The sequence below is a fragment of the Trichomycterus rosablanca genome, chromosome 2, assembly GCF_030014385.1.
Source record: "Trichomycterus rosablanca isolate fTriRos1 chromosome 2, fTriRos1.hap1, whole genome shotgun sequence".
NCBI classification, from domain to species: domain Eukaryota; kingdom Metazoa; phylum Chordata; class Actinopteri; order Siluriformes; family Trichomycteridae; genus Trichomycterus; species Trichomycterus rosablanca.
The window spans coordinates 9,025,377-9,037,706 of record NC_085989.1 but is presented as its reverse complement, the minus strand read 5'-3'; the positions used below and the strand labels follow the sequence as shown (position 1 = coordinate 9,037,706).

The window sequence follows — 12,330 nt, the reverse complement described above, 5'->3', positions numbered from 1 at the left end:
CACGTTTCCACTTTCTTCCGAACCTAGAAAAGTTTACTCTGCTTCTGGACATGGTTAACATAAGGCTTCTTTTGTGCACGGTAAAGTTTTAAGTGGCATTTGTTCATGTAACTCTGTATTGTTGTGCTTAACAAAGGTTTACAAAGTAATCCCTCACCCATGTGGTTATATCAGCTATTGTTGAGTGGCGGTTCTTGATGCAGTGCCGTCTGAGGGATCAAAGATCACGGGTGCTCAACTTAAGCTTGCACCCTTGACCTTTACACACTGAAATTCCTCCTGATTTCTTGAATTGTTTAATGATATTATGCACTGTAGAGGGAGAAATATGCAAATCCCTTCCGATCTTTCTTTGAGGTTCATTGTTTTTAAACATTTCAATAATTTTCTCACACATTTGTTGACAAACTGGAGATCCTCTGATCATCTTTGCTCATCAAAGACTCAGCCTTTCCTGGATGCTGCTTTTGTACCAAACCATGATTACAATCACCTGTTGACATCACCTGTTTAGAATCACATCATTATTTAGTTTTTTCACCTCATTACTAGCTCTAAATTGCCCCCGTCCCAACTTTTTTGGAATGTGTTGCAGGCCTGAAATGCAGGAATGAAGGTACAGTGTATCACAAAAGTGAGTACACCCCTCACATTTCTGCAGATATTTAAGTATATCTTTTCATGGGACAACACTGACAAAATGACACTTTGACACAATGAAAAGTAGTCTGTGTGCAGCTTATATAACAGTGTAAATTTATTCTTCCCTCAAAATAACTCAATATACAGCCATTAATGTCTAAACCACCGGCAACAAAAGTGAGTACACCCCTAAGAGACTACACCCCTAAATGTCCAAATTGAGCACTGCTTGTCAGTTTCCCTCCAAAATGTCATGTGATTTGTTAGTGTTTTTAGGTCTCAGGTGTGCATAGGGAGCAGGTGTGTTCAATTTAGTAGTACAGCTCTCACACGCTCTCATACTGGTCACTGAAAGTTCCAACATGGCACCTCATGGCAAAGAACTCTCTGAGGATCTTAAAAGACGAATTGTCGCGCTACATGAAGATGGCCAAGGCTACAAGAAGATTGCCAACACCCTGAAACTGAGCTGCAGCACAGTGGCCAAGATCATCCAGCATTTTAAAAGAGCAGGGTCCACTCAGAACAGACCTCGCGTCGGTCGTCCAAAGAAGCTGAGTGCACGTGCTCAGCGTCACATCCAACTGCTGTCTTTGAAAGATAGGCGCAGGAGTGCTGTCAGCATTGCTGCAGAGATTGAAAAGGTGGGGGGTCAGCCTGTCAGTGCTCAGACCATACGCCGCACACTACATCAAATTGGTCTGCATGGCTGTCACCCCAGAAGGAAGCCTCTTCTGAAGTCTCTACACAAGAAAGCCCGCAAACAGTTTGCTGAAGACATGTCAACAAAGGACATGGATTACTGGAACCATGTCCTATGGTCTGATGAGACCAAGATTCATTTGTTTGGTTCAGATGGTCTCAAGCATGTGTGGCGGCAATCAGGTGAGGAGTACAAAGATAAGTGTGTCATGCCTACAGTCAAGCATGGTGGTGGGAATGCCATGGTCTGGGGCTGCATGAGTGCAGCAGGTGTTGGGGAGTTACATTTCATTGAGGGACACATGAACTCCAATATGTACTGTGAAATACTGAAGCAGAGCATGATCCCCTCCCTCCGGAAACTGGGTCGCAGGGCAGTGTTCCAGCATGATAATGACCCCAAACACACCTCTAAGACGACCACTGCTTTATTGAAGAGGCTGAGGGTAAAGGTGATGGACTGGCCAAGCATGTCTCCAGACCTAAACCCAATAGAACATCTTTGGGGCATCCTCAAGCGGAAGGTGGAGGAGCGCAAAGTCTCGAATATCCGCCAGCTCCGTGATGTCGTCATGGAGGAGTGGAAAAGCATTCCAGTGGCAACCTGTGAAGCTCTGGTAAACTCCATGCCCAGGAGAGTTAAGGCAGTTCTGGGAAATAATGGTGGCCACACAAAATATTGACACTTCAGGAACTTTCACTAAGGGGTGTACTCACTTTTGTTGCCGGTGGTTTAGACATTAATGGCTGTATATTGAGTTATTTTGAGGGAAGAATAAATTTACACTGTTATATAAGCTGCACACAGACTACTTTTCATTGTGTCAAAGTGTCATTTTGTCAGTGTTGTCCCATGAAAAGATATACTTAAATATCTGCAGAAATGTGAGGGGTGTACTCACTTTTGTGATACACTGTATATTAACAAGTGAAATGAAGTTGAGCAGATAAAACATGAAATATCTGAGGTTCAAACTGTCTGCAATCATTTTCCATACTGTCCCAACTTTTTCTGATTTGGGGTTGTAAATGGGAAATCATTAAATCCTTTAATGCTTAAGAAGCAATTCAGAAACTCTTTACTTTTTACTGATGTGCACCAAATGCTGGAAGATATGAGTTCTTATTCTTGATGGTAAAAGCACAGCATGCAGAGAAGCAAACAAGGTTAGAAGAAACAGCACATGGGGTTACGACAGAGTGCAACAAGAAAGCAAAGTACTCAAAAAGTACACACCGATTGCTTGAGGAGCAACTAAGTGACAGAAGAAGGAGGCGAACAAGATGAGCACCATGGGATAAGAGACCCAGACCAAGAATTGCAATGGAACATTCCCCCTCAAATTCCCATACATCCACTTATAAGCTGAGAGTGGTGGAGGTTCCGAAGGAGAGAGGTGATAATCAAAAAGAGAACAAGTAGTGAGCAGAGAAACGAGGGAGGTGAGCAATCATGTTTAAGGTGTATTAGTACGTGAAAGTGAAAAAAAAAGAACAGATGAGAAAAACAAAGACAAAGAAGAGCAAACATTTCATGTACTGTATATAGTAAGTCCTCTAGATGCGAACCTTCAACTAGCAAATTTCCGAAGAAACGAATATGCATGTTTTAAAATTAGGTTAGTTCGCATCTCTGGCGCTTGGTGTTGGCAAACAGATACAGTGGTACCTTGTAACTCAACGCCCCCTAAACTCAAAATCTTTAAAACTTGTAATTTGTACCTTTAAACTCAACGGTTCCCTTAAACTCAACGTGTGTGCGACTGGCGCTTTGCTCAGCGCTCGGCTTGAGTGGTGCAGTAAAACGTCATCAAAGTGCGCATATGAGACGAATGTGCATTTGTGTGGAATATACTGTACGTCACATTCACTCTGAAAGCATAAACATGTATCTGTGTTTATCTGTATTTTTCTCCTGTTTCACTTTTAAACTTGTGTTACAGTCGGGGTTCTGAGAAATTTTATAAATTAGATTAGTCTAAAACGCTTACTATTAAAAAAAAATAAAAAAAGTAACTTAATGTATTAAAAGAATGACATAGAAACACTAAACCTCTCTTGATTATTACTGCTTATTTGTTCTCTCCACTAATTAGGAAGATAATAAAGAAGTAAAGGTAAAGAGCAGGTTTATAGTACTTTTAATTGATTTTTAACTGTTTTTCAATTGTATCTTAGTGTTTTCTATATTATATTTGTGTTATTTTCAGTGTATGTGTAAAAAACAACCCCATTATTTTACATTATCCTAAAATATATACAGTTCCACAGGACCATGAAACACTAACAGGTTTCCCACACATCCTTATGGGAAAAAAATACCTTAAAACTCAACGCCTTTTAAACTACTTATTACTTATGTAAGTACCAGAACCAACCGACATTGAGTTTCAAGGTACCACTGTAGTGTAAAGTAAAGTTGTGTTACCAATTGTGTACCTTTTTTGTGGTAATATTATGATATTTTAAACCCAGGTTGTCTGAAATTAAGCATACAAGCATTATTAAACTTTTATAAGTACTCTCACTCACTTTCTTAACCGCTTATCCAATTAAGGTCGCAGGGGGGGTGCTGGAGCCTATCCCAGCTTTTCAGTGGGCGCAAGGCACACAGTAACAACCTGGACAAGGTGCCAGTCCATCGCAGGGCAGACACTTATACACACACCCATTCACCTATAGGGCAATTCAGTGTCTCCAATTAGCCTGGCTGCATGTTTTTGGGCTGTGGGAGGAAACCGGAGCACCAGGAGGAAACTCGTGCAGACACGGGGAGAACATGCAGACTCCACACAGAAAGGACCCGGACCTGGGGATCAAACCCAGGACCTTCTTGCTGTGAGGCGACAGTGCTACCCACCGAGCCACCGCCCAGCTGTTACATTCAGTGAATTTTTATTATTTATTAGTCAATAATGTAATGGAGCAACTTTGCCCTCCTTGGCATCTTCAATAGAGAAAATGCAAACTCATACTGGAGTGACAGTTTACCCTGCAAAATGAACATTGAGCATCTGTGATGAGACCTAAAGTTTGAGCTTGAGGGAATCTGCTATGAAGAATGGGATAAACTGCCTAAATCCAAGTGTGCAAAGCTTGTAGAGACGTATCCAGAAGATGTGCAACTATACCTGCTGCTAAAGCGGCTTCTATAAGTATTACATAACATTCACAGTATGTTATATTTTATAGATAACCAAAAATAAACTTTTAAAAGTTATTTAAATACCAAAATTGTACATATTTGACACAATAAAATAATAAAACAGCTGCAGTGTTTATCAGTGGTTAAATATTGGAAATGGTTCTTGAGAAGAAAGTGGACTATATGCAAGCTCTTTATATATTATGGTACCTTCTAGGCTTTTAGCGCTGGCATAGTCCATGGTCCAGCTTACTAATGCCATAGAAATACCCAGGAGCACTAAGAAAATCCAGTCTTCTCCTAATTTAGTTATCAGAAACTTCTGTACTCGAGCCACACAGTCTGAATGAACAAGAGCACAGGTCATACAACAAGGATTAGCCAACCAGAGCTATTTGTGATAATTTGCAGTGGATGCTGAGGTATAACTGAATTATTGAAACTTATAGTATACACCAATCAGCCATAACATTAAAACCACCTCCTTGTTTCTACACTCACTGTCCACTGACTATAGTCCATTTGTTTCTCAACATACTTTTTAGTCTGCTTTCACCCTGTTCTTCAATGGTCAGGACCCCCACAGGACCACCACAGAGCAGGTATTATTTAGGTGGTGGATCATTCTCAGCACTGCAGTGACACTGACATGGTGGTGGTGTGTTAGTGTGTGTTGTACTGGTATGAGTGGATCACTCACTGTTTACTCTATTAGACACCCCTATCATACCAGCACAACACACACTAACACACCACCACCGTGTCAGTGTCACTGCAGTGCTGAGAATTATCCACCACCCAAATAATACCTGCTCTGTAGTGGTCCTGTGGGGGTCCTGACCATTGAAGAACAGCAAGAAAGGAGGCTAACAAAGTATGCAGAGAAGCAGATGGACTACAGTTAGTAATTGTAGAACTACAAAGTGCTCCTATATGGTAAGTGGAGCTGATAAAATGGACAGTGAGCTGGTTTTAGTGTTATGGCTGATCGGCGTATGTAGCAATATTAAAGCTCTCACCTTTGCACTTGGAGTAGGAGCGTCGTTTCTTTATGGAGGGCGTTTGCTCTGGTTCTTGTCTTTCACGAATACTTCCAATCTCCATCTTCAGGTAGTGCCGATTGTGATGACGGCCATGGCTGTGCCGATGGTGTCCATGATGTCCATGGTGTCCATGATGTCCATAGTGTTGGTGCCCATGATGATGCTGCTTCTCCAGCTGTTTCTCTGTCAGCTGGCGTGTCAGCTCTTGCTGACGGGACCCTTCTGGGGGCTCATTGTACTCCCCATAAAGCTAAACAGGGATGAAATACCAATAATTGGCTTCATTCAATCCAATCATAATCCAGCTACATTAAATCAGTCAAAGTGCAGTCCTCTCTAAATAATTGCATAATTGTTTACACTCAGCCAGCATAGATGTTATGCACGCAGTTGAGCTGTTAAATGCAATAGAACATTGGACATCTAAATTATTGGACATATAAAATTACTGTTGCATTTTATGATGCCCAAAACCCAGTTCTAGCTGGTTTAGACCAGTATGTTCTAGCTAAGAAATCTCCGTTAATGGTGGAATCTTCCACTGTTCAACAAGGTCACTGATGGGAGTGTAAATGGTGGGGGGTTTTTTTTCCTTCTTATCACACGGTCCGACTTTCCATTTCTACACTCACTGTCCATTTTATCGGCTCCACTTGCCATATAGAAGCACTTTGTAGTTCTACAATTACTGACTGTTGTCCATCTGTTTCTCTGCATGCTTTGTGAGCCCCCTTTCATGTTTAACTTCTCATGGCACATATCCCTGCAGGCAAATGATTAAAGTAATAAACACCATTTACACCGATCAGCCATAACATTAAAACCACCTCCTTGTTTCTACACTCAGCTCCACTTACCATATAGAAGCAAGGACGGATTAAGGATAGTCTGGGCCCCTGGGCAAAGAGTTGCCCAGGGAAACACCCAACCCCCCCCCCCACCCCCCCCCACCCCGCGCGCCCCACCCCCTCCAAAAACATCAATAAATTAATACATTAAACAACCTGTCAATAACTAACCCTAACACAAGAATCTATTTTATATAAGTTTCTTTCTACTCTTCTTTCTTGCAAAGTCATCCACTAATTCATCTAAATTAAGCTGTCTGACCAAATCTGATTCAATGGCCAGAAGTGACAGTAAATTCAGGCGGTTTTGGCGCATCCTAATCCTGAGTTCATTCTTAATACGAGCCAGTTTGGAGAATGAACGCTCCCCTTCACAATTTGTGATAGGCACTGTCAAAAAAAGTCTAAGTGCTATGTAGACATTTGGAAAGGTTGACTAAATTCAAATTTATCATGGTTTTGAGCATTTTACTAGGACATTTTTCTTTTTCTGTTATGAATGATTTGTATTGTATCAATTCATCTGCCAGGCTCATGTTCAGATCTGAAGGATATGCTGCAGCGAGTGAGTTAGCCTTTAAAGTGAGCTCACTGTTGGACATATTGTCAGGCATGAAAAGAACATCAAATAGCTCAGTTAAGTGTGTGTATGCATTCAAACTGCTTGAAATTGCTTGTCTTAAATTTAAATAATTGCAAAATTGCTAAATTAATTTGTGTCTCTGCGCTTAAGAGAAATTGAACATAATAATTTTGAAACAATACAAATTCAGAAACATTAAGTAAGGACCTGAATCGCATATTTGCAACAAAACGTCTGTTATGAAATATGGTAGCTTGCCTGGCAATTTGTAGGTCCCTAGAAAGTCAAGGAGCCATGGTAAATGACTTCTATGGAAGTCAAGGGCCCCATAGCAGGGGCCCTCGTGATCAAGGGCCCTCTAATGGTATGCCCTGCTCTTCTCTAGGGCCCCCTGGTAGGGGCTCTCATAACCAGGGCCCTCTAAAAATATGCCCCCCCTCTTTCCTAGGACCCCTAATAGCCAGAAGTCGAAGTCAGAGCAGTGCCACAACGCCTCATCCATTTTCATAAGGGGCCCAAAAGCATGGCTAGGGCCCCCAAAAGCATGGCTAGGGGCCCCAAAAGCATGGCTAGGGCCCCCAAGAGGCTCTGGGGTCAAAGTCTCTAATAGTCAGAGGATCCTTAAAATGGAGGGCCCTCGGAAATAAAAATATATTGTATCATAAATGTTTATAGGCATCGCAAAATGTTTTGGGCCAGGACCCCCCGGGGCCCCCTGACCTCAAGGGCCCCTGGGCGCTTGCCCCACTGGCCCGGTCAGTAATCCAGCCATGTATAGAAGCACTTTGTAGTTCTACAATTACTGACTGTTGTCCATCTATTTCTCTACATATGTTTTTAGCCTGCTTTCACCCTGTTCTTCAATGGTCAGGACCCCCACAGGACCACCACAGAGCAGGTATTATTTGGGTGGTGGATCATTCTCAGCACTGCAGTGACACTGACATGGTGGTGGTGTGTTAGTGTGTGTTGTGCTGGTATGAGTGGATCAGACACAGCAATACTGATGGAGTTTTTAAACACCTCACTGTCCCTGCTGGACTGAGAATAGTCCACCAACCAAAAATATCCAGCCAACAGCGTCCCATGGGCAGCATCCTATGACCACTGATGTATGTCTAGAAGTTGACCAACACATTTAACAACAGCAGCAATAGATGAGCGATCGTCTCTGACTTTACATCTACAAGGTGGACCAACTAGGTAGGATTGTGTAATAGTGAGTGACAGTGAGTGGACACGGTATTTAAAAAATCCAGGAGCGCTGCTGTGTCTGATCCATTCATACCAACACAACACCATCTAAATAATACCTGCTCTGTGGTGGTCCTGTGGGGGTCCTGGCCGTTGAAGAACATGGTGAAAGCAGGCTAAAAACATATGTAGAGAAATAGATGGACAACAGTCAGTAATTGTAGAACTACAAAGTGCTTCTATATGGTAAGTGGAGCTGAGTGTAGAAACAAGGAGGTGGTTTTAATATTATGGCTGATCGGTGTAAATGGTGTTTATTACTTTAATCATTTGCCTGCAGGGATATGTGCAATGAGAAGTTAAACGAGTGTCTTCAGATCTAGCCGGCCAGCACGAACGCTCTCAAAGCTCTCTGCATATTGGCCTTTTGCCCTCCTTACTCAATTTCAATGACTCATTGCAATATTGCACAGGTGGAGCGTATAGAAAAACAGTCTCATCTTTTTCTGTCATTCTAGTCCTCGATCTCATGTGATGTTTTCCTAACTGAGCTCTTATCAGGGGCGATTATGTTTACATTATGTGGCTGATTCCATAAGCTGTGCTTGCTATACTCGGCACAGCTATATATGAGCGCCGCCAAGGTGACATAAAAGCTGCTCTAAATTAGGCAGCATAATGGTGTGTATGATTTAAACAAATACACAACCCCAAATTAGAAAAAGTTGGGACAGAGTGAAAAATGCAACTAAAGTAAAAATGCAGTGTTACTTTACTTTAGATTTACTTTGACTTTTATTTGATTGCAGACAGGATGAACCTGAAATATTTCACATTTTATCTGCTCAACTTCATTTCATTTGTTAATATTAATAAACACCCATTCCTCCATTTCAGACCTGCAACACATTCCAAGAAAAGTTAACAGGGGGCAATTTAGGGTTAGTAATGATGTGATTCCAAACAGGTGATGTCAACAGGTGATTGTAATCATGGTTTGGTACAAAAGCAGCATCCAGGAAAGGCTGAGTCTTAGATGAGCAAAGATGATCAGAGGATCTCTAGTTTATCAACAAATGTGTGAGAAAATTATTAAAATGTTTAAAAACAATGTATCTCAAAGAAAGATTGGAAGGGATTTGCATATTTCTCCCTCTACAGTGCATAATATCATTAAACGATTTAAGGTAAGAGCAATTTCAGTGCATAAAGGCCAAGGACACAAGCTTAAACTGAACGCCTGTGATCTTCACCTGGGGGGGAGGTTTTTTTTCTATTGTAGCATGACTGTGTCATTTTAAATAATTTTAAACATCTTTAACAAGTGTGGTGTGAAGGACCTTTAGTACCCTGCACCAAGCCCTGACCTCCACCTCAGTGAACACATTGGAATGAATCGGAATGTCATTTGCAAGCCAAGACTTCTCGTTCCACATCACTGCCTGCCACAGAAATATTGTTATAACTGAATGGGCACAAATCCCTCCTCAGAAGCTCCAAAGTTCCTTCACAAAGACTGGATTTGTTCATATTAATGGTTTTGAGAGGGGATTTCCAGCAAGTAGGTCTAATGGTCAATGTGTCTACATACTTTTGGCCCTATATAGGATTTTTATGAATATAACCTATACAGAATAAGGATTTGCATTTCTGTAGGTATCTGGCTGATGATATATTCATCAGATTTCTCTCTCTTCTTACATTTCTCTGCCTTCATTCCTCTGGTCTATCCTATTACTTTCACACGTTCTTACAGTACATGTAATCCCTTTCTACTCCATATTTCACCCCTCCTTCCGTGATCTACCCCAACAGATCCCCTGATCTACAGACAGCCCTCTCAACCCCCCTCCGTCCGATGGAAGCTACCCCTTTTCCCTGTCTTTCTGTAATACAACCCGTATGGCTATTTTTAACCTGTGTATCCCAACATTCACATCTACACCTCGCTCTCTCTTGCACTCTTCACTTTACTATGTTCTGACCTAAGGTCGCTGTTTTTCCTGCTTTTATTTTTTATATTTAATTATTTTCTTTGTTCTGACTTGTTTAGTATGCTAAATTTAGTATCCAATTAAATTGTATAAACTTTAAAAAATATACTAGGCGCCCAGGTGGCGCAGCGGGATATTCCGCTAGCACACCAGCACCGAGATTCTGAACTCCTCGGTTCGAAACTCGGTGTTGCCACCCGTCGGCCATCTGGCGCCATCTGGCGGACATACTGTAATTGGCAGTGCCTGCAGCAGATACTAATTGGCCACGGTATCTGCAGGGTGGGGGCCGGACTATGTGTGGGTGGGTGGGTGGCTCTTCATACGCTGTGTACGGAGCTTGACTGGCGGAAGAGACGCCTGTGCAGAATGCAGGGGCAAGAAGAGGAGAGCTGTGCACGTGTTGGAAGAGGCGTGTACAGTAACGTGCTCTCCTTGGATGCAATCGGGTATCCCTCAGCAGCGGAAGACAAAATTGAGTGCACTAAATCGGGAGGAAAATGGGAAGAAAATGCATTATATATATTTATGCATTTTCTCCCAATTTAGCATAGTCAGTTTGTCTTCTGTATATTATATATTATATTATATATTATATTGCTGCTCACACCTCCTCCGACCTGCGCGCAACCCTTTCTCACCTATGCACACTGCACAGGCGCCTCTCTGTCTACCAATCAGGGTCCTTACACAGCGTTCGAAGACCTCACCCACATAGTCCGGTCATCCCGCCCTAGCAGAAACGTGTCTGTTGCAAGCACTGCCAATTATGCCCGCTAGATGGCGCCCAACCGACCGGGTTTTGAACCGAGGAGATCAGAATATCTGTGCTGGTGTGCTAGCGGAATATCCCGCTGTGCCACCTGGGCGCCCAATTCTTACATTTTGAAATTAAATAAATAAATAAATAATTGCTCTGCTTAAATTACACCTCAGCTTCATCTCTTGGACAGGTGATCTCTCATTCTCCTCAAGAAGCTCCTCATAAAGTAAAATTCATCGCTTCATCAAGAATGGTAAGTCAACTATTCATCCAGCCAAGCACCCCCCCATAACAACACACAACCACCCTTATATGCTGTTTTTGTTTTTTTAACAGACATAATGGAACCCTTGTTGTTCAATATAATCCAATTCTGATTTGGCTTTCTCTTAAACAAACACTCCTGTGTCCTTGTTTAAGAGTGGTTTCCTCCTGTCTACGTCTTCATAAATCCATTAAAAGCCTTTAAACATGGCCTAGTAACCCTTCCAGATATATTTTACCTGATTCTTCTACAACCCCAAATCAGAAAAAGTTGGAAAATGTAATAAAAACAAAACAAACAAAATAAAATAAAATGCAGTGTTCTTTACATTTACTTCACTTTTATTTGATTGCAGACAGTTTGAATCCAAGATGTTCATGTTCATGTTTTGTCCTGCATTTCAGGCCTGCAACACATTCCAAAAATAGTTGGGACGAGGGTCATTTAGGGCTTAGTAATGAGGTGAAAAAACTAAATAATGATGTGATTCCAAACAGGTGATGTCAGCAGGTGATTCATGGTGTCAACAAATGTGTGAGAAAATGATTGAAATGTTTAAAGACAACGTACCTCAAAGAAAGATTGGAAGGGATTTGCATATTTCTCCCTCTACAGTGCATAATGTCATTAAACAATTCAAGGAATCAGGAGGAATTTCAATGCGTAAAGGCCAAGGGGGCAAGCTTAAGCTGAACGCCGTGATCTTTGATCCCTCAGATGGCACTGCATCAAGAACCGCCACTCAACAATAGCTGATATAACCACATGGGTGAGGGATTACTTTGGGAAACCTTCGTCAAGCACTACAATATAGAGTTACATGCACAAATACCACTTAAAACTTTACTGTGACTTACATCTTGAAAGGGTGATAACATGTATAACATGTATTGTTAGTGCAATCATTGCCAATTCTATTTAGAACAGTTGCATGTGATTTGGAACACAGCCATATAGTAAAAGCATTTTGAACTTGAGCCAGTTTGCCATCATGGCATGGCAGAGGGGTTTCCAGACTGCATATTCACACAGCCTATTTTTTCCTTACACCAATCAGCCATAACATTAAAACCACCTCCTTGTTTCTACTTTCATTATGCATTTTATAAGCTCTATTTACCATATAGAAGCACTTTGTAGTTCTACAATTA

The 12,330-nt window shown here is 41.6% G+C and overlaps 1 protein-coding gene across 1 annotated transcript in view; it reads right to left on the bottom strand.

Annotated features, from left to right (window-relative positions):
* Nucleotides 1–12,330, bottom strand: part of clcn1a (chloride channel, voltage-sensitive 1a) — a 49,040-nt gene that overhangs the window by 33,631 nt on the left and 3,079 nt on the right. The window contains exons 2-4 of the mRNA XM_062990041.1: nucleotides 5,509–5,782; nucleotides 4,700–4,831; nucleotides 2,582–2,710 (exon numbers count right to left, since the gene is read on the bottom strand). Coding sequence (XP_062846111.1) covers nucleotides 2,582–2,710; nucleotides 4,700–4,831; nucleotides 5,509–5,782 — 535 coding nt within the window. The remainder of the gene's footprint in view (nucleotides 1–2,581; nucleotides 2,711–4,699; nucleotides 4,832–5,508; nucleotides 5,783–12,330) is intronic.